At 34.5% G+C, this 25858-nt stretch overlaps 3 protein-coding genes across 8 annotated transcripts; all 3 read right to left on the bottom strand.

Annotated features, from left to right (window-relative positions):
* Nucleotides 1–5119: 5119 nt before the first annotated feature.
* Nucleotides 5120–11079, bottom strand: LOC112740858 (uncharacterized). 5 transcript variants are annotated; one of them, XM_072213540.1, is made up of 5 exons: nucleotides 10516–11079; nucleotides 9783–9882; nucleotides 6166–6878; nucleotides 5995–6078; nucleotides 5120–5386 (listed from the first exon to the last, which is right to left on the bottom strand). In XM_072213540.1, the coding sequence occupies exons 3-5, from the start codon at nucleotides 6809–6811 to the stop codon at nucleotides 5301–5303; spliced, it is 816 nt and encodes a 271-aa protein (XP_072069641.1). In that variant the 5' UTR covers nucleotides 6812–6878; nucleotides 9783–9882; nucleotides 10516–11079; the 3' UTR covers nucleotides 5120–5300. The 5 variants fall into 5 exon arrangements, with proteins under 5 accessions (XP_072069641.1, XP_072069640.1, XP_072069642.1 ...); XM_072213539.1 differs by having other exon boundaries at nucleotides 6166–6870; nucleotides 9783–9870; nucleotides 10516–11050; XM_072213541.1 differs by having other exon boundaries at nucleotides 9783–9870; nucleotides 10516–11046.
* Nucleotides 11080–12202: 1123 nt separating this feature from the next.
* On the bottom strand, nucleotides 12203–18293 carry LOC112740859 (uncharacterized). Its single transcript, XM_025789537.2, has 7 exons — nucleotides 17837–18293; nucleotides 16075–16374; nucleotides 15886–15916; nucleotides 15739–15752; nucleotides 15582–15632; nucleotides 14696–14757; nucleotides 12203–12673 (listed from the first exon to the last, which is right to left on the bottom strand). The coding sequence occupies exons 2-7, from the start codon at nucleotides 16312–16314 to the stop codon at nucleotides 12394–12396; spliced, it is 678 nt and encodes a 225-aa protein (XP_025645322.1). The 5' UTR covers nucleotides 16315–16374; nucleotides 17837–18293; the 3' UTR covers nucleotides 12203–12393.
* A 1653-nt stretch (nucleotides 18294–19946) lies between these two features.
* LOC112740861 (U11/U12 small nuclear ribonucleoprotein 48 kDa protein) lies at nucleotides 19947–25823 on the bottom strand. 2 transcript variants are annotated; one of them, XM_025789541.3, is made up of 7 exons: nucleotides 25427–25823; nucleotides 23514–24676; nucleotides 23221–23335; nucleotides 22817–22924; nucleotides 21978–22664; nucleotides 20592–21880; nucleotides 19947–20263 (listed from the first exon to the last, which is right to left on the bottom strand). In XM_025789541.3, exons 2-5 carry the CDS (start codon nucleotides 24674–24676, stop codon nucleotides 22035–22037), a joined length of 2016 nt encoding a protein of 671 aa, XP_025645326.1. In that variant the 5' UTR covers nucleotides 25427–25823; the 3' UTR covers nucleotides 19947–20263; nucleotides 20592–21880; nucleotides 21978–22034. The 2 variants fall into 2 exon arrangements, with proteins under 2 accessions (XP_025645326.1, XP_025645327.1); XM_025789542.3 differs by lacking the exon at nucleotides 20592–21880.
* Nucleotides 25824–25858: the final 35 nt, after the last annotated feature.

Genomic DNA, 25858 nt, shown 5'->3' on the forward strand with positions numbered 1-25858 from the left:
TTGCGAGTCGAGGCGGACACCGGATTATCCGACTAGAGCAATGGGGGTGGGCACTTGCAAAGACACTCCGACGCTCAAGTCAGAATGGATCTAAGAGATATAAGGTGTGAGGAATAAATGAGTACCAGAGGGGGCTTGGGGCTCCCCTTTATATAGGCGATGGTAATTATCTTATCTTATCTTATTTGGTTAAGATAAGGGAGGTATTTGAATTTGATTGTTAGTTAGAAGCTCTAGTGGGCCAGTTCCAGGCCTTCTAGAAGGGCAAAGCAGATCGGACCCTGGTAACTGGGTTCGGGAACCGTTCCGGGTATAGGATCCATAACACTAATAATAAATGTATTTTATTCTGTCAACAAAAGATCATAATCATATAACAACCAAGAAACAAAATTCTACCAAAAATAGAGGTTATTGCAAATAATCTCTGCACTACACTGATTCACCGAAAGATTAGGTCAAGTAAATTAATCGCATAATGGTACAACTCAAATTTAATTTGTTCTGTATAAACAAGTCAAAACAAAGAAGGTACACTATTCACTTTGAATCGTATTTTATTCAATTTTCACTCTTACTAACTTGAGTGTCGGACTGCTTTTGCAAGTGTCCACCGCCGTCATTCCTCTTAAAATCGAGGTATACCTCATCCGTCTCAGGTGAAGGCAAGCTCAACCTTGGACAGACGCAGAAACATTTTAGCGTCCATCGTGGGCCGAGTTTATTTAACCCCACCATTATTTCTTCTACTTGTTTTACCCTATTTTGCAGGTTATAATCAATGGCAGAAGAACGAAATAATTCACCACCTCCTCTTTTTGTTGAGATCAAACTGTTAAATCAAAAACAGAATGTCCGAAGTAATGAGGAAGAACAAGATCACACCTCGAAAATCAAGACTGCGGTGAATCTCGATCATGGTTGGTGAGCAAATTTCACCTCCTCCTCCAACAACTCAAGTCGAGTTATTAGCTATGAACATTATGCTACAAGTCAAAGTCCAAAGAATGGCCGACCTATTAGCTCATAATGATGATATATAAATTATTTTTATAATCTATTTATTCTAAAAATACTTGCTACTCAACCTTATTTTTTTCATGTCTTATCTAATATAACATTACAAATAAAATTAAAATTAATTGTGATGCCTTTACAAATAACTTGATTAATGTATAAATAAAAATGATACAAAAAATATAAACTTTTATTATTTTCTATTATTTACTTTTATATTTTTGCATCTTATATCTTCACTGATTAATTGATCTTTGCACTTATTATTAATTATTGAAGGTTGATAAAACTTCAAATCAAGAGCATAAGCATTACTCATTGATCATCTCTTAGCAATTTTTTAATTCCGACTCATATATTTAGTTTATTCACCATACAATCCTAAAATTATAATTTAAAAATAAATGTCATTAATCTTATTATCAATTATTGGAATAGTTTGTTTATAAACAAGTTGTTTTCTTTGACTCTCTGACATTGTTTTGTCTCTCCTGATTTTTTCATCACTTTGTTGATATAAATAGTACTATTATATCTATGTATTATAAAAAAAATCACGTAAACAAGTAACGAAAGCACAGACAAGGATTCAAATTTAATTTTCTTTCCCAACCAAGGTCATCGGCATCACATTGAGCAAGACCTCGCAACTCAGTACAAATTCTTTCAAATTTCTTGCAACTGACAAGGGTAATGACACTTTTAATTTACGAGAAAGTATAGGGGTCAATGGAGTATCTGTATAATGTGTACAGTGGGGTTTAGAGATGTTTCAGTAAGATATCAGATGTTTATTATCCTTGGTACACGGATGGTTATTCTAGATAGTATGAGTGTATTATGTCTGAGAAATTAGTAGTATTTTATCCTGGATGTTCATTTTTTAACTCATATTGGACCAAATAAATAACTCATTGTACACATTGTACAAATACTCCATTGACTCCCCAGCGAGATTCTTAATTTAGTTTTTAGTGAAAAAGCATAAAAGCAAAACTACTTCTTATTCTTATGAACACAATACAATACATTTCTTATTCTTTTTAAATTGAGCTATATGCATTGCAAGATTCCTCTAGTTGTTTTTACATTATTAATTCTAGTCATTTCTATTTTATTTTTCAATTGCATTTTGAATGCGCAATGTTCATGTTTTGGTTTTGGTGATAGTGAGTATCTGTTTAAGTTTAGATCTTCACCTTGTAATTTTATTTTATCTAATTATATTCCTTTTACATAATTAAAAGTGTCTGAAAATTTTTTTTATTGCGTTTGTTTTTTTAAAGAAATTTATTATTACCATAAAAAGGGATAAAAATAAAGTGGTTGGGCTTTTTTTTTGGAAAAATTAAGGTTTTCAATTATTTGACAGTTGCATTATGACAATGATGGCCAAAACTAAAGAACGTTAGTAACTTAATTTATTGGATTAATTTTTTAATTACTTTATAATGACTTTCGAATAGTTTTTTAAACCTTTGCTTAAAATACAATTATATTTTTAGTAAATTGATCGATAGTCTGTGTACATGCCTTAGTTTTTATTAGGTGCTCTAATATTTCATAATTTTAGTCATGTATTCATTATAATAGGTATATGTTCATGTAAGTGTTTTTTCTTGCAATTTGTTTATATAAACCATTAGTTAACCATACACCTCAGCTATATTCTTCAAGAGTTACAATGTATTATATGGTGGAATGTTAGAATTTTTATTTCCACCATCTTTTTCTTCTTCTTATGTTTGATGTTTAAATTCATGGTAATACCTTGAAAATTGATTTGTTCAGTTTGCACACGTAGACACTTAACGACCATGTGTACGAATTAACGTTTTATATCAGCAGTCATTGTTAGTAATTAACAAAAAAGTAACACTACCCAGAACACTAAAATAAAGAAAAGAAGAAAAAGAATAAAGAGCCAACCTCAAAGGAATGTGAAACTAAAAAGGGCACTTCAACAACAAGACACTGACGATCCAAGAACCTCCAACGAGCGAAGGAAAAATTTCTAGGCAAGAAATTCAAAATGATAAAATGAAGAAGGTTATGGAGAATTTTTTTTTAGAAAAAATGAACAGTGCAAACGTTTTAGGAAGAGCGAAAAAGAAGAAAGAGAAAAAGAATTGGGTATTTATAAGGCACTAAGTGCAAGGGAGTAATTTCCTACCCCTCATTTATGACGCACGATTACCAAAGTAACCATAGAGGTAACGTGCGCGAAGAGGCGCAATATTTCAAATTTTCCAAAAAATATGTTAAGTACCCGACCTATTCCTGAAAGGCGGTATACCCGAGTGACGTGTCAACACTCGAAAGAACATGCAAAATTTACAAATGTTTGAACCCGACCTCATAAAAGCTCGAATTTAAGTAGGGACACTGTTCATACCTAACCTCAAAATGCCTCCCCTATACCTACCCGATCTCGTGAAGATCGGGCGTGACGACAACAGTTCAACTCTACTTATCTAAATGAATAATTAACTCCTAAGATATCTCACACTTATCTAGAAGGGAGATCTCAACAACTTCCCTAGGAAAAAAGGAACGAATATCCACCATTAAAGGTGGAATTCCTCTTAAAAGTTGATTATCTTTCTACTATAAATACACTGACACTCTTAGGTATATTCAGAACTGAATCTACAAAAAACCTGCTTGAACTCTTGCTAACTTAAGTATTGGAGTCTCTTGCTGGTACCACCCCCACCTCCTCACGAGAAACTCGAACGACAGCACCTCGACACCAATTGAAGTCTGTCGTTGTCCCAAAAAGAGTTTAAACCTCACGTTCAAGCCCAAATCACCGTTTCAGGTAACCATTGGAACAATACTATATACTTCTCAACTTCTAAACCTGTTGCAAACCCACCGCAAACTCTTGCTCTAATGCGCAACCAACATGCGGTTTTTTATTTTGGGATTTTGGATATGGAGTTTTACGTATAAATAACAATGTCACACAATTATGTAACTTTTTAGAATTTGCTACCTCATCTCCTTCATTAGCTAACTAAGCATTTTCAAGGACTAATTTATTGTTCGCGTCTTTAGGACTTATTCAATGAATCTTTGAGTTTGTTTGGAAACCATTTAACATGAGAAAAGAATTCTATTTCCATTAAGAAAAGAATTCATTTCTATTTGAAATTCAATTTTATGATTTGGAATAACTATAATATATTAATGGAATAGAATTCAAGTTTGAAGAGTGTGAGAGTTGATTTGGAAATCAGACCCATTTTGGTCTGATTTACAAATGAAGAAAAAATGGGAATTAGAATTCTCAAAGGAATTCAAATTATTCATTTTTAGTTGTTCCAAAGCAAGAACCAGAATTCAACTCTTGAGTAAATTCTAATTCCTAGCATTCCAAACAAGCTCTTTTGGATACCATTTTAGGAGAGATTTAGATAACATTTTAGAAGTGAACTTTAAAACAAAAGAATATCATCATGTAAACTAGATATTATGCTTTGAAGTTTAATTTTTTGACTTTCAAAAGAATAGTATCGAGTGGTCAATATCAAATCTTTCAAGGAGACAACGAGGTTTTAACTTTTAACCATTTCTAAAGAGTAGAAAATACTCACTTTTTATTTTTGATATTGGATTAGTAGTGATATTTTTCTAGATTACGTACTGTTAGAATATTAATCTCAGATGTAAAACCGTTTAATTTGAGATACAAAATATTTAGAAGGTAAAGAGATAAACTAAAAAAATTTTAAAACGTGCAAATCGGACCATCTATCATTCTCTCCTTTCCGTGCCATAATAAGCAAAAAAATTAGCTGGGAACACTACCAAAAAAATGTTGATCACGATTCAATCTAGTAAATCTACTAAACCAATACTGATTAATGCTTATTTGAATGTCATGTAGCTTCCGGAAAAAAAAAGCGCCCTTTTTTTTATTAAAATTCCTTTTGTTATATATGTTTAGGTAATTTTTATCCCAGTAAAAATAGATTCACTCAAAAAATACATAAGAGCGTCTTTTTCTTAATTCTACACGGCTATCTTGCCATAGCGGCTTACATTTCTCCCTGAAATTCTGAAAACAATTTTGCTGAATTGCAAGCAGAAAGAAGCATTACCGTACAAAATTCCTGATTTTTTCACAATAAAGTGGTGAGACAAATTCGTAGTCTACTTGAGAAACTCATGAAACATACAAGCACACAAGGCATCAGTCATAAAATTTCTACAGCTTCATTAAGTTAATAAGAGCTCAACTGCTAGGATGATCATGAGGATATCTTCAACTTATCTGATCACTCGGCAGTGTCTTCAGGTTCTTTGAATTTCTTCACTGATTTTCCCCAGACATCTAAAACAGCAGCACGCTGTAATTCTTTCGCTGTCACCGTGGTAATGCAAAAACGTGAGAAAAAATAGATCATCAGCTTTCTGATGTCTGAAAATATGTGATGCTTGCTAAAACTGAAACAGTAGTTGCTGAAACATTTTTATGGATATGAATGCACATAAGCAGGTTGGGGATGCTAACTGACAGCAGCAACTATGAATAAATGCAAAACTATATGTAAATCTTGTCCACATGACCACATACTACCACCCACGTTCTAGAATTACTGATCCTAGGAATGACATATATTTAAAAAATAAATAAATAAAGTAAAGAAGAAAAAGAAAAGCAAAATGGAGCAGTTGACTTTAAAGAGCATCAACTATAATTCTAACTAAAGGGAGGAGGAAGAATAATACATCTACAAGTAAAAAGTTGACAAAATCCTAAAAAAAGCATAATACAATACAGCACGAGCAGATAAGTATAACAGCAATGACAGTGCATTTTGTTTCAGCATATCTGCTTTTAGCTTTTTTTCGATGATTAGCATCATTTGAGCCAATGTCCAACTCCACATCACATGTAGATAACATTGTTTAGCATCAACCAAGCCCCCAATGAAAAAAGAAAAAAAATAAGCAAAAAGATTCCATTACCTTCCTCTAGTGATAGCTGAATTGATCTCTTCTCCAGCTCTACAGCATGTCTGCTAAGTTCCACAGAGGAAAGTGATCGAAGCACTGTCAAAAGACATTGTTAGCCGTCCACAAATTCAATAATTTAATAACAAAGCAGTTAAGGGATTATTTTATGGTTTCTGGACATACTTTGGATATATTCTTCTTGGTCAGAGTGGTCTAGTTTCCTTAAAAACATCTGCAATTGTTGGTATCGCTCCTCCCAATGCACACTTTTCAATCCCTTTGGATTACCACTGGCAGGGCCAGAAGAAGCTGTCATATAATTCGACTCAACCGGTGGTAGCCTCAAGGGAGATTTCCCAAGAGAAATAGGAACCGAAGGCTTTCTGGATGAGCTCATTGAAGAAGTCATTGGAAAAGGTGCAAATGCTGGAAAACATGAAACCTTTGGTGCCTTTATCAGAGGCTTTAGTTGAGCAGTCTCCTGTTCACAACAAAGCTGGCTCAAATGCTGACAATAAGCATTAATACTTGGATTTTCGCAAGCAGTGCTCTTGCCCAATTCTGCCTCTGATTTTCTGCGAACATACACAAGATGTCCATTTGCAGCATTATTTCCAGTAGATTGTTGAATAAGGTGATTCACTGGGAAATCAGGCAAGAGTCTCTTGGAGCCAGAAACACTATTAGAATCAGGACCAGCATCTCTATCCTTCAACAATGAGGAGCTTACAAAGGTGGGCTTTGTCATTTTATTATCACTCTGTAGATCTCTCAGAGCTGTCTTCCTTACGGCAACTTCCAGCTGGTTATCACAATTAGGCAAGTCCATTTTAGAATTGCTCAGACCATACTCACAAAATTGGAATATATACTTTGTCGAACCATTTCCTGTTGTCCTGCAAAAGGTACATATTAGTAGTTGAAAGAATAATCTACTTTTAAATCATATCAAGAAATAGCTTTTTAAAACCAAAGTAACCTAGATAATTATGCAGAGGAATCTGTGTTTCTGCAAATAATTGCATGTGTCAGCTCTCAGGATTACCACATGCTCTATAATTGCTAAACAGGGAATTAATTTAAGACTTTAGACATAGATTATCAGACATCATGTCCACAGCATGCAGACAAGGCATGAAGAAAGGTTTAGTTGTTTCAATGACTTCAATCTTTTTGTTCATGGGAAATGAATAGATCCTCTTCTTTCATGTACTGATAATTGTTGAGACAATACACAGGTACAGTGGATCAAGTGCAGGATTAATATCTAAGGTGGTCTGAACATGTGCGAAAAAGGCCCGTACAAGCCCCAATGAGACCTAGTTAATACAATCTACCTATTGAGACATGACTTAATTGTTGTTCCACTGATATTAGATTGAGTTAATAGAAATGCTAATAACCCCACCCAAAAAAATGAAAGTCTCGCTTGAATCCCTTATGTATAACATTAGGGAGGCCAAGTCCTTTGAAATATATTTGAAGCGAATATGAGAAAGTTTAAAACCTGCTTTAATTCCCACTTTCTATAGCTCTGCATAATCTACTTTAAAATGGCTGGCATTGTCATCAATAATGTAGCCATTCATTTTTTGTTTTGTACACATATAGCCACTTATTAGAACCCCCTGTGATGTTGGTGTAGTTATTGTCACGAAAAACCACTCATCCCAAATGCTTAAGCTGATAGGAGAAGGTAACACTAATGGTTATATCTCTAACAATTATCCTTGCCGTTGTTACGTTAACCCAGGCATCTCCTTTACCATGTATAGCATAATCAATAGATCAATGACGAAAACAACAAGTCATCTTGTTTAACTAGATGAAGTTGGCTACACACATCAAACATCATAATGTTCTATCGTAAATAAATCATGGTTATATTTCAACTTAACAACAATAATCAATGATGGAAAAAGGCTTGATTGGCTCTGATCAATACCATCCAAAAGTGCTTGCTTCATCCATTCGTGACATCACATTATTGGCCTCATATATATAACTGAGTAAGATTATTAGGTTTACGGTGAATGTGCTTTTCGCTATCTGATTTGAAGTGTAAAATCTCTCAAACAAAAAGAATATTTGTTATAGAAGAAATAGATCTTATGTAAGGTTATAAGCCTAGCCTATGATAGGCAATAGAAGCAAATAACACGTTGAGCTAGTCTATACAACGCAAGAGAACTCCATAGCAATTCACAATCCCCTAATGAAACGACCTACTCTTGATGTACTCAACCCCTACAGTTGATAGGTGCACTAAGTCCATTCATGATTTGAATCCGTCGGGATAGATCCTCCCATGCCAGTAGTTTAGTTCACTCACTTGAGGCAAGGGAGTAACTCATCAGATCTTGTGATGCACTAGGAGGGAATCAACCAAGCTAGGAAGAACCCTTTCAAGTCTTCAGGCCACAAAGTTGTTTGCCAATATGTAAGGAGAAAAGTCATTAGAGGGCTCGTTATCCACACGGTTTTCTATGTCAGGGCCCCTCCCATTTCTCTAGCCATAAGCTGCGGCAGCTCCAGCTTGAGACCAAAGTCTAAAATATCAGAATGATCAAAAGGAAGATGCTACTGCCACTAAACTGAGGTTGCTGAATAAGCCGAAAAAAGAAGCTACACCCCAAGCTTGGGTCCTTGAATGCTGCAGAAGAGAGGCAGGAAGCCCAAACCCCAGCAAGGAAATTCTATTGATCCTGATCTTTTTTAGTTTAGATGAAATCCTCATGCAAGGCATAATATTCTTTTACCAAGTGGGATAAAAGTCAAGAAGGTAAGCTTCTTATATTGGATTTTTTCTGGGAAGGATGCTATTCCTGACTTAAGGAATAGAGGGGGGAAATGAATAGAATTAATATTTTTAATATACATAAAATAATCCTGGGTAAAATCATGCGCTACTAGAATTAAGTTCTAGATCATTTAAGTTTCTTATTTGTGTTTGCCAAAATAGTTAACATCCCCCCTCCCCCCAAAACACAATAAAAAGAAAAGATGTAGCAATCTGCAGTATTTGCAATGTTCCATTCTTTTTCTATATTTGAAGGTTTGAACTCTTTAAAAAGTACCTGTTGTTGACATTAGATGTTAATGTTTTCAAAACTAACATTTATATGGGTGGATCTTCATTTAGTGCATTAAAAATAGTACCAAATCTGTAAACATTTTCAAAGTCAACAAATGAATAATGCATGTTAATGTTTGATCAACAGCACTGAAACTGAGCACAGGGATATGACATTTGCAAACAATAAAACTCTCAAAGGGCAGAATGATGCAAGACTAACGTGGTTATAAGGACTATTGAATATGAGGACAACTTATTATTTTGGGCTACACTGCAGTTATATCAAGGTAGTATAGCAGTGTTGTTTTATATTTAATTTCTTTGATGCATGTAGCCTTGACCAGTAGGACAGGGTTAAGATTTAGATGTATTTGTGATTATTTTCTCTCCAGATGTAAACCGTAGGTTACGGCTATATTACAATCATGAAGTACAGATTCATCATAAAACCATATTGTGACACAATAAGCTGAGTTTCTCCCATCAAATAAACGTGATCATCAGATAAAGCAATAGTGTGTTACATAATTTATAGTTCTATTTCTTCCAATTTTATATGTAGCTATTCCCTGTTACTTGAATCCCTACAGAAATAGATGGAATAAGAAGATTTCAAACTGCAATACAATTGGTAAATCTCATCTCAATCCATCTTCCATTCTCTATCATAAATAAATTCAGCCAAAAGCAATCAGAATATTCGAAAATGCTAGAGAGAGAGTACCAGTGCAGTCAGCATCCAGTGAGATTGGTGGGGTGGTTGCGAAAGCAGCGGAAGGAAGATGTTGAGTGTTTGTCATGCGTCACACCAGCTGTGTTACACCCTTACCATCATACACTATGCTTAGATCATGTTATATAAAACGGCAAGAACATTACAAAACGTACTCTTTGATCACCAATTCATTAATTCAACCATATTTGAAATTAACCTTAGGGTAATTCTAGTGATTACCTAATATTTTACTAATTTACATTATACTAAATTGCTAAATTATATTCTTGAACACCAATCCTAATTACCTTAAAACGACAATAATCATTAGAAGTTCTCTAGTTAAATTTGCTAACTCAATTTCTTAATTAATCCAACTATCCCTTTAGACACATAAAAACAGAAATCCAACCCTACATAACCCACCTCAATCTTAGTTAGTCACTTGCAAGGCTCAAATAAGCTTAATCGTATGCTTAGAATATCCTTTGTCCAATCTATACACATAATTTCAGTTGCGTAGAGCTTTTTTATTCGTTTGTTTTTTGATAAAAGTTGCTTAGAGCTAAATAATACAACATATAACAACATCATCAAGTCATCACAATTAAGCATAGTCACGTTCATCCAAAAGCATTATACTCATTTAATTATCAAAGAATCACAACAAACGCAATAAATTTTACCAAACGCTTCATAGGTTTTTAAGAGAATAGCGCTTAATTTCATTTAAGACCCCTACCTCAAAGTGATTAATTTGCAGAAAATGGAGGTGAGGTTGCGGTGGCGGTAGCTAGTAGCTCCTCGGCAGTAGCTTCAGCAGACGGTCACGTCCAAGCCAATGGCTCCAGCAGACAGAGCAGAACTGAGACAGTATGGTGGCGGAGCTGCAGCGGCAATGGCGGAGCAGGACAAAAACGGTGGGGTGGCTGGCCGAACAACACCAGCAACGTAGCCCGCAACAACACCCACACCATGCAGCACCAGCGTGGCAAGGCAGAAACAGGAAGAGACGGCGTCACGGAAAGGCAGGGGCAGGGGAAGAGGCAGAAACAGAGGCGGTGGCAGAACCTGTGGCGGTTCCAACGGACCGGGACGGCAGATCGTGGCAGTAACAGTGGCGGAGGCGGAGGCAGAACACCTCTCTCTCCTCTTCTCCTCGAAGCGCTCCTCCTGTCTCGGTATATGAGTAAACTAGGTTTAAGGTGGGATTGGATTAGCTTTTTGAAAGAAGAATTTTCTTGTAAGAAATTTCTTTTTGGATATGAAAGTAGAATGAATGTTATACGTTCACGCGATAATTTTTGGTGTTTTTTTAAAATTATGAGGGGTATATAAATTAGATCTGTGTTTAAAAAATTTAAAAAAATTGGGATACACAAATCGGATCTATTGATTTGTGTTTAAAAAATTAAAAAAATTTGGAATACACAAATCGGAGGGTCTGACAGAAATTGGACAGTCTAATTTTTGTACCTAAAAATCGGACGGTCTAATTTCTGTACTTCTTAAAAATTGAACGGTCCGATTTATACTCCGTAAATTAAATCATCTCACATTTTAAAAAAATATCACAGTATACCACAATTTAAAAAAATATCATTATTAACCTAATATTAAAAATAAAAATGTGAAATTTCTTTTATAAAAAAATTTAAGAAGTATTTTTTTAGTAAATAATTAAATCAAAATATTTTTTAAGTTTATATATATATATATATATATACAGAGAGAGAGAGAGAGAGTTAGTAATGAAGATGAAGATTGATGTCAATTAAAACAAAATAAGAGAATGGTGTTTTTTTTCTAATTAAATGGTTTATATCTTCATTTTAATATTTTCTATTTTTTTTTCAAACTTTATTTGTAGCTATTATATTATGTGCCTTCGTCTTTCCTCTTTCTTTATCATAGCTAATGCATTTAGCTGCATAATGAACTAGATCAAACTCGTAAAGACGTATTCAGTTTTGTAGAGTAAAAAAATTAATAAATCAAACAAATAAAATATTAAAAAAAAAGTATCTAGAAAATAATGATATACCACTTAACTTGTTTATTTATTTATTATCTATTATATTAAAATTAAATTTCTATTTTCTACACTTAACAATAAAATTAATATGTATTCTGATGTTACCTTCGAACGTGATATAGAAAGAGGGATAATGACCGTACCAAAAAGTTGTATTCAGTGGTTAGGGTGATATCTACAATGCCACTCCAATACCCTAATTAGATAGTGATTAATCAATGATAATATAATATATTTCATCCAATAATTATTAGACATATCATAAGCTATAAATAACTTTTTATTTGAGAAAAAGTTTAATAAAATTTACTAAATTTTAAACCCTTAACAATATAACATCAAAATTAAATTTCTCAAAAGACTAATGAACCACTCTGAATCTTTACTCCAAAAGTGTTCTACAATATAAAAACATATATAAACCAAATATAATCTTTGTTAACTTACACAGTTTAATAACATTTTATACGAGATAAATTTTACCAATCTGATTGTTAAATTCCAACATTTTCCAATATAGCTAAACACTCCATCGGGCTCTTATTATGCAGAAATGCAAGCACAATTTTTTAGTGAGCTATCTTATTACACAAATACAAATTTCAGGAACACATCCTTCATTGCAATTATCAGGAACAATTTGAAAGCAATCACGACGTAATTTCGGGTCATCTCATGGTGGACATAATCAGCCAAAATCTCTTCAATACCAGCACTTATGTGCCAGAATACAAAGAGATTCGCTGCGAGCATGGAATAGGCGTTTGGGAATATCAAAAGAAGTGGGACAAGTGCAGTGGCTTTTAGCAGCTGTTCTCTCTTTGTCTTCGGACCTACATTCCTCAATCCACTGTCTCGCTCCTTCCTATATACATGCCGAACAATGGTTAGGGAGAAATGGAAATTAATCAAACCAGACTTGTAAAGTGCCAGTTTCTACTTTCAAGAGGATTTCACAAATGTTTCAATGATACTTCTATTGTCAAATTTTCAAGACCTAAAGACCAGTCTGCTGACCCCTTTAGGCTTGAATAGACTGAACCCAATTAGGACAAGCAAGATTGAGGTTTTACAAATGCATACCCCAGACAAGCTTATTATCATCAAGAACGAAATGGGAAAGCGAGTTTTGAGGAGAGATGAGGAGAGAAAAACCCAAAACAGCCCCTGACAATTATCTTGAAAGACAACGAGACCTTTGACAAAAAAAAAAAACCCAACCCGGCCCCTGACAATTACCTCGAAAGGACAACGAGACCCCTGTGCCAAAAAAAAGTCAATGTTATTTTTTTTTGGCACAGGGGCTAATCTGTCTCAAAAAAAAGATCAGGACCGGATTGGGTGTTTTTTTTTCTTGGGACCCTCATTGTCCTTTCGAGATAATTGTCAGGGACCGGATGGGGTATTCACTCAAAAAAAAGGGGGGGGGGGAGTTAATACGAACATCTCATCCAACACACACTATTTACTCTACAATTGGATTTTTATCTCACAAAGATATCCACTCAAATCCAGGCTAAAGCCCCCAAATCATTCGGCCCTTAGAATAAAAAATAATATGTGCTGGAAACATCGATCAACGTGATATTGAAGCCAATATTACACAAATTAAAACTAATGAACACAACTGCTTCAGCAGTGGCCAAGTTGATTAAAATTGAAGGACGACGACACGGAATACATTGTGTTAATTTTTATTTCGTAACCTCATATAACCTAACCTCCAGTTAAATGTTTCATGATCCAGAAGAGATTTGACGTCATCGAAGACACCCAAACATTTTAACATTACTCAATAAATCACAAGCACCAAAGTGTATGAGTGCAATAAGTAATTATTGTAGCTTTGAGCCTTTGTAAACATGAAAGGAATTAACCATGTTTGTTAGGTGAAGCTTCACAGATTCAGTTGCAGGGTATATACTTAAGGATTGGCATATGGAGAAGTGTTTTATGGTAGCAGTTCAAAAATCAAAACAATATCACGTCACATGGATGACGATGAAAATCATTAATACTCCTAAAATTAGGACGACAAGGTTTAAAAATCTTGATTGGAAAGAGATAGATGCAAAAGCAAGTTTCTAGGGTTGAGCAAGATTCTTCTGTTGCCAACATTGAGGTGGGTGGATTTTGATCTGTGATGATTAAATTGATTTCTTTTATGAATACACTAAAGGTCATCCTTCTAGATTAATTAACAGCAAGTTATCCAAACAAAAATGAAGAATGTTCAGGCACAGTGTTCTGATAATGAAATTAATGGTAACCTATGGGGCAGGGACTCGAACATGGACAGAGACAGACACATAATTGACTACACACCAAAATCAAAGAAATAAATCCAACACAGACAAGGTATCGATTCTAAGTCCCTCACCAAAAAATGGAGCATGTTGTATACATCTTTGGTATCTAAGATTTTTTTTTTCTTTTTTTTTTTTAATAAAATTGGTATCCTCTATTTCTATGCCCTTTTAATAAAATAAGTCTTTATTTCTATGCCCCTTTAATAAAAAGTTTTTTATTTTGGGCTTTCATGACAAGATGTGGTCTGAAATTGCTCCAAAAGATAAAAAGATAAAAAGAAAAATCAATAGGCTGCATTCATGCTTCATAGATGCTAACTCAACATGTCTTATCCTCTTGCATATTTTCCCCTTCAACTATCCAAGAATGTTATTTTTTTATTCTATTAAAAATAGCAGTTATGACTATATTTACATATAAACTGAAAATTCCAACAAACAAGGTCCCAGAAAAGCCACTAGTCTCAGCAATCAGGCCAAGAAATAAGCATATTAATACAACAGAAGATGGTGATGCTTGAAAAACTGAAACTAAAATCAATTTTATCATTGAATGCTTTGAATTTACACCAACTAACCTCTGGATGCTATCGCCAGTAGTAGTAGCAGTGGCATAACCAGCTGCACCGTGAGGCTGAACCTGGGAGACATTGTCACATGGTTTAACAAGACTGAAGCATTTACAATCTAAGATGCAGCATTAACATATATGGTAGTAGTTTTAAGGAAAGTTACTACTTAGCACACTATTGCCAGGCCATTACATCTAGTGATAGAAAAAGAAAGGAGAAACTTTGTTGTTGTCTATGATAGAGCAAAACGGATTCTGCATGGAGCAAACAGCTTTGCAGATATATCTCTCAAACATTGTTGAGAACTTGAGATAATAGGCATACACAAAATAAAAGCTTTTCGTTTTCTATCCACTTCCTTCAACATCTTGCTCAGAAGAGGGGGAAAAAGTTCTTGATAATTTATGAAAATGTTCCACTATCCAAGCAGTCCCACTTCCCAAGCATATTATAAGGTAGACACTGGAGTGTGGAAACAAAGTTGGCTCTAAAAGCCAAGCTATTTCTCTGAGTGAAGAAATTCCCAGAAGATTATCCCCAAACAAAATGTCCAAAAGACCCTCCCCTTAACTTAGGATATTAAAAATTACATGAAAGCCTCTAGCAATAATAGTTCCTTCAACTGACAAAAATCACACTTTCAATATCCTTACTAATTCTATTTCCTTATTTTATCAAGTTGAACAGATATGTACAAATGTGTGCACAACACAACACTCCAATTCAAACATTAGCAAAAGAATGAAATCCTTCATTAAGATGAATCAATCCATTGATTAGTTGAAGTAGTTCAATCAAGATAAAACAGCTGAAGGAAGCATAACATGCAACAGTAATCATATCAAATAAGAAATCTGCTAAGAGCAAAAAATATGAAATCTCAGAATGAAACCTTGAAAGTTGCTATTCCGGTTCCGTAACTGGGGCGATAAAGTTTCAGAACCTAGTGAAATTTAATCAAATGACACATTAGACAAAAATCTTTAACTAAAACCTACAACCCAACCAACTTCTCTATCAATCAAATAGTAATAACTAATAAGTAGTACCTCATAAGCGCGCACTAAAAGCACACACACCACACGTCCACATCAACCACCACCATAGCAACACAAATTGAAGTCATCAGTGACAATAAATATCTCAAAAACTAAATCAGAAACAGCAAATAACAACAAAGAAATAAAAATCGCAACCTTGGCCTCCAGCAAGATTCACATCTCTAACCTGCACCATAAGCAGGGAAAAAACATAAATCATGAGAACAAGAAAACAACGAAAACTAAAATATTCTAACAGTATTTGCTAACTATCAGTGTTGCCACAAGAAATCGTGCAAGAAAATGACAGCGATACAAGAGAATCGAGGAAACGGTGATGCTTACGTCAGATCTGGAGACACCAGTTCGGAGGCTTTGGGTAGCGGACCTGGAAGCGCGGAGTAAGCTGAGGAGAGCCAAGGGATGGCAGGAGGAGCCGCCATCTGTGGTAGAGATCGGTGACGAAGGTGGCGGAGAGGTGGTGGAAGAGGAGGAGGTGGTTGATGATTGAGTGATGAGGTTAGGAGAGATTCTGAAGAGAGGCTTGGATGCAGAGAGCCTCTTGCTCAGGGTCAGAGCCTGCATTCTTTTTTCTTTTTTTATTTTGTGCTTTTCTGGTTGGATTGCTGATGCTGGAGGGTGTAACTGAAATGTTATTTAACACAAAGTTTAACAAAAACCAGAACGTTACCCTCTAGAACAAAACAAAATTAAACAAAAACAAGCAAAAACATACTGAGAAGAGGAGGCGGCAACTAGGGGTGGCAGTGGGGTGGGTTTTAGCCCTAGCCGACCCCGCCCCGCCCTCCTTTCACTCCATTACTACCTGCCCCCACCCCTACCCGCGGGTAGTAGAATGCTCTACCCTAACCTGCCCCCTACCCACCCCTATAAAAATTAAATAACATTTTAATTTTTACATATTCATATATAACTTAAGATAAAAACTTAAAATTCATACTTAAATTAAAATACAAACATAAAATTCACACAATGTCAAATAATTTGAAATTAAAGAAAGTTAATGTTTGATCACTACAAATTTAACACCATAATAAAAATATTACATCATTAAATATAAAAGAGTCTTCAATCCTTATTCTTGATCACTTTCCACATCTTCATCATTATTAAAGGTTTGAAGGTCAAGATTCAATCCTCAAATTAAAAAAAGATAGCAATTAATAATTAATTAGTATTAAGTAAAAAGTTAACATAAATGAATATTAAGTAATTTATCACCTTTAACAAACAGGTACACTTTATACACCCCATATCAAAAAGAGATAATCAGTTTATTTATTTTTTATAGTCAATACAAACTCAAGCATATAAACTATTTAACTTAAGAATATAAACTATGAACTATCCTTCTTATTGTGCTAAGAACTAAGCATATAAACTATTTAACTTAAGCATTATGGTTAGTGATGGTTGTGGTGCCACAAGGTTCACATGTGGTGAATTGTGGTTTGCCACTTAAGCCATGAAACAAGAGAAAAGACTAATGGGTGGTTAGCTAATAAGGGAAAATGGTACTGTGGCCTAAATGTAGCACATGCATTATAATAAGAACAATAAAGGTGAAACCCTTTATGATAGAGATTCAAGGTTCAATGCATTCTGAGAATTGTAGCTTTGAAACCATGGACTATGGCCAACTAGCCAAATTAACAAGTTCACAATAACAGTTAAAATTTACCAGAATAACACTAATGCAAGTGGAATCATCATGCTAATGTGTTTTCTGCAAAGATGCTATTTGTGCAGCTAAAATTTCCTAATTACTAAGTTCCAATTATTCTAATTTCACATGTAATCAACTGACTAAGTTTCTAAACGCTAGAAATTATAAAACCAACCAGAAATATGGTTAGAGCATTTCATCAAACATGTTGAGTGCGGTAAAATTAAAACGAAATAAGAGAATTCAAAGCTTAATATCAATGTGATACAGCAGAGAACATAATTCAGTCTATGAAAAAATCCAAACCACTACCAAATCTAATAGTTACTTATTGTAATAGAAATCAGAAGTTGCAGAGTTTGAAGCAGAGTATTGGTGTTGTGTGAGTGTATTGTCTGGTGGCGGGTTTAGGGAACTTACGGCGGGGACAAAAGAGAGCAGTTCGACGGCTAGGTGGAGCGCGCGGGTTGGTCGCAGAGTTTGAAGCAGAGCAACGTGGCTTCCAGACGAACGCGAATGCGAACTAGAACGGTGAACGGCGAGTGAACACGAACGGTGAACGCCGAGCGAACGTGAACGGCGAAGAACGCGAACGTGAACGGCGAAGAACGCGAACGAAGACGCGAACGTGAACGGCAAACAAACGGCGACGGAAGCGCGGCTGAGCAGACAAAGACGATGGACGCCGAGCTCGAGGAAGCAATTTGCAATTTGCAGGAATAATGTTATTATTATTATTATTATTATTATTATTATTATTATTATTATTATTTTGCAATTTGCAGGAATAATGTTTCAAGGCAGGGATAACGTTTCAGGACATAACGATATTGTGTGTTTGGATTTACGTTGAATCAGCATTAGATGAAAGTGCTTCTTTCAAATTACTTTAAGGCAAACTTAAATGATATAATAAAAAATTAGGATATAACTGTAAATGACAAATATTGAGTTACTATTGTAATTAAGAAGAGTTATTATAATACTAATATTGCAATAGAGAATAAGTAGCGAAAATATTATAGACAATAAATAAAAATGTATTATCAATAATATTTGTATTTATAAGAGAGTGTGGATCACTTTTCGGACTTAATTGATATAATTAATTTTTTTTATAATTATCTTTTTTTATTTAATTATACTAAAAATCAATTCTAAATTTAATGTGAATTAAATCTAAAAAAAATACTCTTTCATTATTATTATATTCATAATTTTATAATTTTTCTTTTCAAATAAAAATTTTAAATTTTAATATTTTTAATCCTAAAAAAATATCAAATCATCTAAATATATTTTATAAAAAATAAAAATATTTTATATTTGATTAGTCTCTATTCATTAAAAATGTCTAAAATTATTAGTTGCTAACCTAAAAAATAAAATAATAAATTAACACCAATTCATTAATTATAGATATTATGTGTTTAAAATTATAGATATTATACTTATAAAATTATGAATGTTAAATTAAAAAATTTTAATAATTTTTACTATATAACTCATATTTTACATATAGACTCTTAAAAAAATAAAAAAATGAAATATAAACATAAATTAAGAAATAAATTTTTAAAAATAATTATTAACTCATTATATTAAAATTAATAAATAAGTATACATATGAATATTAAATAAAAAATATTAAAATAATACAAATTATGATCCATAAGTGTACATATAAGATAATAATTTAAAAATACAATAAAACATATAATTTGAAATTTGGTAATATTAGTTAAAAATTTTTATTAATTATAGACATCATATATGTATGAAATCATGAATGTTATAAATATGAAATTATGGATGTTATTAATATGAAATTATAGATGTTATGTACATGAACTTATGAATGTTACGAATAAATTTGTCACTTGAATAAATTAATTTAAGTATTTGATATTTTTTTAAATCCAATTATGATAAAATTGAAAATATTTGTGTTAGAAAATCAAAATAAATTATTATTCCACTTTGAAAAACATAAAGCAAATATTACATAAGTAAAACAATAAATTAGTGATTACAAAAAAAATTAATTAAAATTAATGACAATTAAAATTTAGATTACTCATTACTCTAACCTCTAATATTACTTAGGTGCAGTGAAATAATAAGAAAAAAATAAATTAGTGATTACAAAAAAAAAATCAATTAACATTAATGATATTCATAGTATATTATTATGATTAGTCTTTAATACAATAGTATATATAAAAATCAAATTACAAAAGATCTCATTAATATGCGATATGTTACATTCTAATAACTAGGAATACAATGTAATAAATTAAATGTTAAGAGAGTGAGATAAAAAATCAAAATATAAAAAAAATTATATAAATAAAGTCAAATTAAAATTTTTTTGGCTAATTATAGCTAAATTATTTTAATTCCCAAACTTTTTCCATGCAATAATAAGTTAATGCTTCTTTTGCAAATAAAACAAATTCATGTGTGTTAGACACAGATTCCTAAGGACTAACGCAAATGGCACCTAACATTATTATTTAACGAGTTCGGATTCTTTTTCACATGAAAATAGTTGGTTTTTTCCGCCTTAATTTAATTTATCAATGTAATTGTACAAGAGAGGTCACCGATGAAGGCACTTTGCAAATGCTAAACCATTAATAACTTGTGGCAAAACTACGGCTAAACTAAAGGGTATGTTAGGTATTTTCACAGTTTTTTAATTAAAATATTTTTGGGCCATCGAAACGCCAAACATCTTTAGACCAATGTAAAGATTATGTAAATGTATAAACTAGTAAAACTAATTTTAAAGGTTGAACAGAGTTCATCTATTGCAGCATCTGGACCTCAATAGACTCAGAAAACCTGTAATAACAAAACAGAATTTTTATTAGCATATAACTATTACAATTATCTCAGGATAGGGAATGCGGAAAACACAAGTAACCAGAATATTGGAGCAAAGTTGTCCGTCCAGCAATTATTCTCAAGCATTAAAAAACACTTTAGAATATTATTCAAAACCATGAACCTAACTCTACATCTGGTTACACAAACTATTTAATACAATTTATCCATGAAGCGACAATATAGAAGCCCCCAATTTCAAAGTGTTCAAAAAAAAAAAAAAAATTGCTCATGAACAATACCCAAAAGCAAGCATAAAAGATCTATTTATAGTACATTGGAGCACCTGTTCACATTTTCACAACGTGACATATCTTCTCGTCGTAACAATTTTGCAAACCTCCTTCATCAGATCGAACAGAAGACATAAAGAAAGAATATACAGGGAACACCTCAAGTTAAAAGCACCAACTAACAAGGATATAAGCAACCTCAACTTGCCAAGAAATATTTTTCTATTAAAAATATCATATATTACAGAACTTAGTGGACACAATAAGAAAGAATTGACAAGACAGTGTATGGAGGAGGAATAGAAGTATATCTAGGAACCATATCAGAATTAAATGTAATTGACGAAGCAAGATGCCAAATAGGATATTGAGTAACTATAAAGGCAGGATATCAGAGGCAAAACACCCTGGAATCGGAGAAGCAATACATCATCAGGTCAGAATAAGTGATCATGTCAGACTTAATAAGAAATAAAAAGTACTCAGAACATAAACAGGTAATATAAGCAACATGTTCAAAGCAGCAACGGGGAGAAAAAAAGGAAATCCAGAGTAAGATGGAGTTGCATATATGTAGCTGTAACTTAAAAAAAATAGGAAATCATAAAATCTAAACAAACCAATCCTTTATCTGTGTTGCAAGAAAATGGAGGGGGAAAAACTGCAAGAATACTAACACATTCTGTTGGTTCTAGCAGGTTTGAAATCAGAGCAAAAGAGTAGCTAGCCAAGTAAAAAGGCATATAGACATCACATAATGCTGAAACACTTAATAAATTTTCTTTTAATAAATACATTGTTTTAAATGATAACCTTTCCACGGGACTGTTCTAAGCTATGGTTTAGAAGAGGCTGGCAGTAAACAGGAGGCAAACTATTATTGATTTGAAAAATGAAAAGACGAAAAAACAATAATTCACATCTAATCAGTGCTTATTGAGACATCAAAAAACATAAGACTGTTAAGTGTTAAGGTGTCAGTAGAGCTGCTTCACATTAATAACTAAATACCATATTGCTCTTTCAATAGTCAGATAGTTTAATAGCAAAAACAAGGAATATTATCCAATATCCCCCGAATTTTATCCTAGCACATGCATAACATAATTGATTACAATAAAAAATATAAGTAAACAATCACGTAGTGAATTAGAAAATTTAGTGACGTAATAGATTTAATTGCTGTTGACTTAATTGGCATCTTGTTGCTTTTACCTTGAGATTAATGATAAAGAACAGAAAGACTACACAACAAAGAAAGCTTTCTTAGAGATGTACTTTCACAGTTAAGGATACAAAGAAGGATACATTGGTAAAATTGCTGAAGCTTGATAAGTTAATACTGCAAGGTTATGCAAATAAACCACGTTAAAAGTAAGAGTAAACATCCAAACTTTAAATTCAACATTTAAATCAGAAACATAACTAGCATAACTTACCAATGGGAGAAAAAACTTAACAATTCTAGCTAGCCAAGACATTCTGAACAAAGTTCCTTATGACAATCTTTCAGGCTTGGTATATTTGGCAACAGAGGAGATGTCATCCTCACAAATATCAAGAGATTCTGAAGGCATGTATCGATCTGAAAATGCATCCTTCATGGAAGAGTCTGAAACGTTATTCCTGTCTGAGTCCTTTTGCCACCTATCCCTAGCTCTTGATGAGTAATCATACTTCTTTCTTTTTGAGTAATCTTGCTTCTGATGATGATGGCTATGCTCATATGATTGGCTATGACTTCTGTGTCTATCAGGTTTTGCAGAATCATTATCTTTATCATATTTCACTTTACCAGCATTCTGTTTCTCTCCTACATAATCATGGCTCATGTAATGTTGTCTTCTATGTTGCTCATTATGTCTAGAAGGCATATCCTCCTCAGGTTTTGTTTTTTCAGAGCACTTAGTGTATGATCTTTGCTCAATGTAACTTGAGTTAGTGATTATCACTGCATGTGAGTCATAAGCAGTTTTCCGGGAATTATTAACTTCCACAGGAATGACATCACCAGAGGGAGGTTTAGATTGAAACATCCCATTTTCTTCAGAAACTTTCACAGGATTCTCAACCCCTCCAACCTGCTTGATTTCCTCCATGTATTCCTCTATCAAGTCCCTTGCCACCTTTAATGAGGAGTTTCGTATTGGGAATATACGTTAAATAAGAGATAAGAAGTCATTTAAAAAATAAATAAAAATTCTTTGCAAAGAATGTTGAGTAAACAGTGCAAAAACACATATCAACCAAAAACCTCCTACCAATACTGCACTTCTACCTGTATAGCTGATGACTGTATCTTCTTCCCACGGTAAGACATTCTCCGACGTTTGTAATCCCTTTCTTCAGCTAGCAATTCCTCTCTTGTCTTTTGTCTAGATGAATCCTATTATTAATAGAAAATATGTATCAGTTATTGGAATGACAGACATAAATGTTAATGCTATTTCCATTACTTAGGACATGTATTTCATAAGTCCGTTGATCCCATACTGGTTTTATATCCAAGGTAACATAAACAACTAATTTCCCTAACTCATCATCCATCATCAAATCAAGTATTTCTGCATTATAAACAATGATAGAGGAGTAAAATGTGGAGACTCATCCAGCTAGAAACAAAAATGCAAATACAACATTGGGAATTATGCTCCTCGGTAATATAAACCATCCTTAAAGTACCTGTTTTGCCAACTTCTGCCGATGAAGAACATCATGATCAATTACAGGCCTATAATCAACACGCTTTCCCCGCTCCTCACTTGCTCTCTCAGACAGATAACAGTGCTCAGCAAACCTATGGGGAAAAAAATTCTACATATTAAGGAGTAGCTTATGATAATGATATCCACAAAACAGTATGATTGAAAATGCTCAAAGGGGACAAAATAAAAGAAATTGCCAACACTAATAAAGACTCGGCACAAAATTGCAGAATACATCTAAAAGAGAGTAAGATAACATTTTCAACGTACAGCTGCTGTTTACTTGGCTGATGAGAGAACCATATTCTCCTAATTTCGCCTTCAAGCAAAGACCGCTCATGCAATGCTGCAACAGCTGCCGAAACCTGAGACTCGAAAATCTTTGTTTTGACTACACAATTGATCTCTTCCTCGTTTCTATTATCAGATTTCGAATCATCGATGCCACAATTGTCAGCACCTAAATCCTTGGATTCTTTCCCTAAATCAGAAGCTTCCGCGGAAACCACTTCCCCTAAAGGAAACAGCAAATGCACGGAAGCGCCAACTAAAACACAATGCTTCAGGAAATTAAGAATGAAGTACTTTCCATTAATCGCACCGTACAAGATCGAAACTTGAGATTGCAGCCACGTCAGTGCCTCGTTTAAAATGGAGCACTCAGAGTTTCGCTTCTCCATGTAAGAAGCAAGAGCTTCTCTCAGAATCGCTTTGAGGCACAGACAACACAGCAAGAATATGTGTTTCTGCATAGGCGAGTCTATTACGACGCCGTATCGAGGTGAGTTCGCTATTATCCACGGCGCCAGGTCACGCTCCTTCGCAAACCCTAAACCTAAAATGGCGCGAAGAATAGAGTCTGAGTGCTTAGGGGGAAAATCGTTCCACGATTCTAGTTCGCGCATAATTGCGCAGTATTCAGAAGGAAGGAGGCGAAAACGCAAACTCCGGTAATCGAAACTGTTGTTTATCGAATCGGTGCAATCGAGAGATAGAGGGGATGGAAGGGTGAGGGTTTCTGTGGTGAGGGAATTGGCGTTGGAGAAGGAAACAACACCGGGGCAATGGCGGTAAAAGAAGTTGGAGGTGAAGTGTAAGAACGGTTGGAGTGAGAGGGTGCGGTTGGGAGGGGAGTGGAGTGTGTTAGGGTAAGCAAGGGACTGGAAAGGGAGGGGGATGGGGCAAGGAGAGGAGGGGCAGCGTAGGTGGTGGTGGAAGAGGGAGTCAGGGGGCAGGAGGTGGTTGGGGTTAAAGGGGCATGGGATGAGGTTGGTTGTTAGGTTGGGAGGGGGAGGAGTAACTTGGAGAGCAGTGTTGGAGAGGGAGAGGAGGCTGTTGAGGGATGTGAAGGTGGCGGGGAGATGGTTAGAGGCTGAGGAAGGAGTTGGAGGTGGCTGAGGACAGTGACTCATGGTAGTGCTGAACGATGTCATCTGCAACAAACAAAAAAAAAAGAAAAAAGCAAAAGGATGAAGGAGAGACCTATTTGTAAAAACCAAAGTTCTGAATACCGAACTGGTCATCGAACCGTTCTAGTAAGATCAACATAACAAAACAAGTTAACAAAAACAAGTTAACAAAAACAAGTTAATCCAATCAAAACAAGAACGGGAACTGCAACCTACTAATTAAAACAACCAGCTAAAATAAGAACTGCAACCTCCATCCAGCATTCGTTCAATATATGGTTCTGCACAATTATCTCAATTTAACCAAATGCCCAACTAAGTGATTCTGCACCAAAAAAAACTAGGCAAGATCTTCAATAAATAAACTAAATCATACTGATCTAACCAAGCAAAGGAGGGAAGGGACGTCTCTGAATCTGAACAATAAATGAACAATAGAAAAAGCAAGGAAACAACCATCACTTTTGGTATGAGACTCTGAGCAGTGAGCAATGAGCAGAGTATGAGGAAGAAGGAGCAAGGTTAACATTATTCAACAACTATTCAACCCAGTAACAACAGCAAGGTTCACAGATTAACTAACAGCAATTATTCAGAATTATCCATAATCCTAAAAGAAAAAATCACAGTTCACAGATTAACTTAACAAGAAGAAAAATTAATAGTTCACAGTTCACAAGATTAACAACAAAAAAAATTAATAGTTCACAGTTCACAGTTCACAAAATTAATGAAAATTTATTCAATTATAGTTACAAAAAAAAATTTGAATACCAGGGACTGAGGGAGCGCAGAACAGGGCAGAGCTGGCGCAAGAGGGGGACAGGGAGCAGTGGAGCACGATCGAAGGCTGAAGGTGGAATAGAGCTGGCGCCGGCGGGACGACTGCGCGACGGAGGCTTCGACGTTGCGACGGTGGCTGCGCGATGGAAGGGAAGAAAGTTGCGACGGTTGCTCGCAACGGAGGAGAAGGAAGATGCGACGCCGCGACCGTGGCTTCCAAGTTCGCAATTGCGTCGGCGGAGGTAGCAGGCGGTGGCTGGACGGAAGTGACGGAGGAGCAGGAGCTCGGACTGGCTGAGTGTGAGAGAGGCAGGAGCGCGTTTTGGTTAGGGGGGCAGGGGCTTAGGGCTGGGGCTGGTAAGGGTTGCCTCCCGTGCCCTAATGTGCTACAAAACGGCGCCGTCTAAGCTTAATTAAAAAAAC

This window comes from Arachis hypogaea, chromosome 14, assembly GCF_003086295.3.
Source record: "Arachis hypogaea cultivar Tifrunner chromosome 14, arahy.Tifrunner.gnm2.J5K5, whole genome shotgun sequence".
Lineage (NCBI taxonomy): Eukaryota > Viridiplantae > Streptophyta > Magnoliopsida > Fabales > Fabaceae > Arachis > Arachis hypogaea.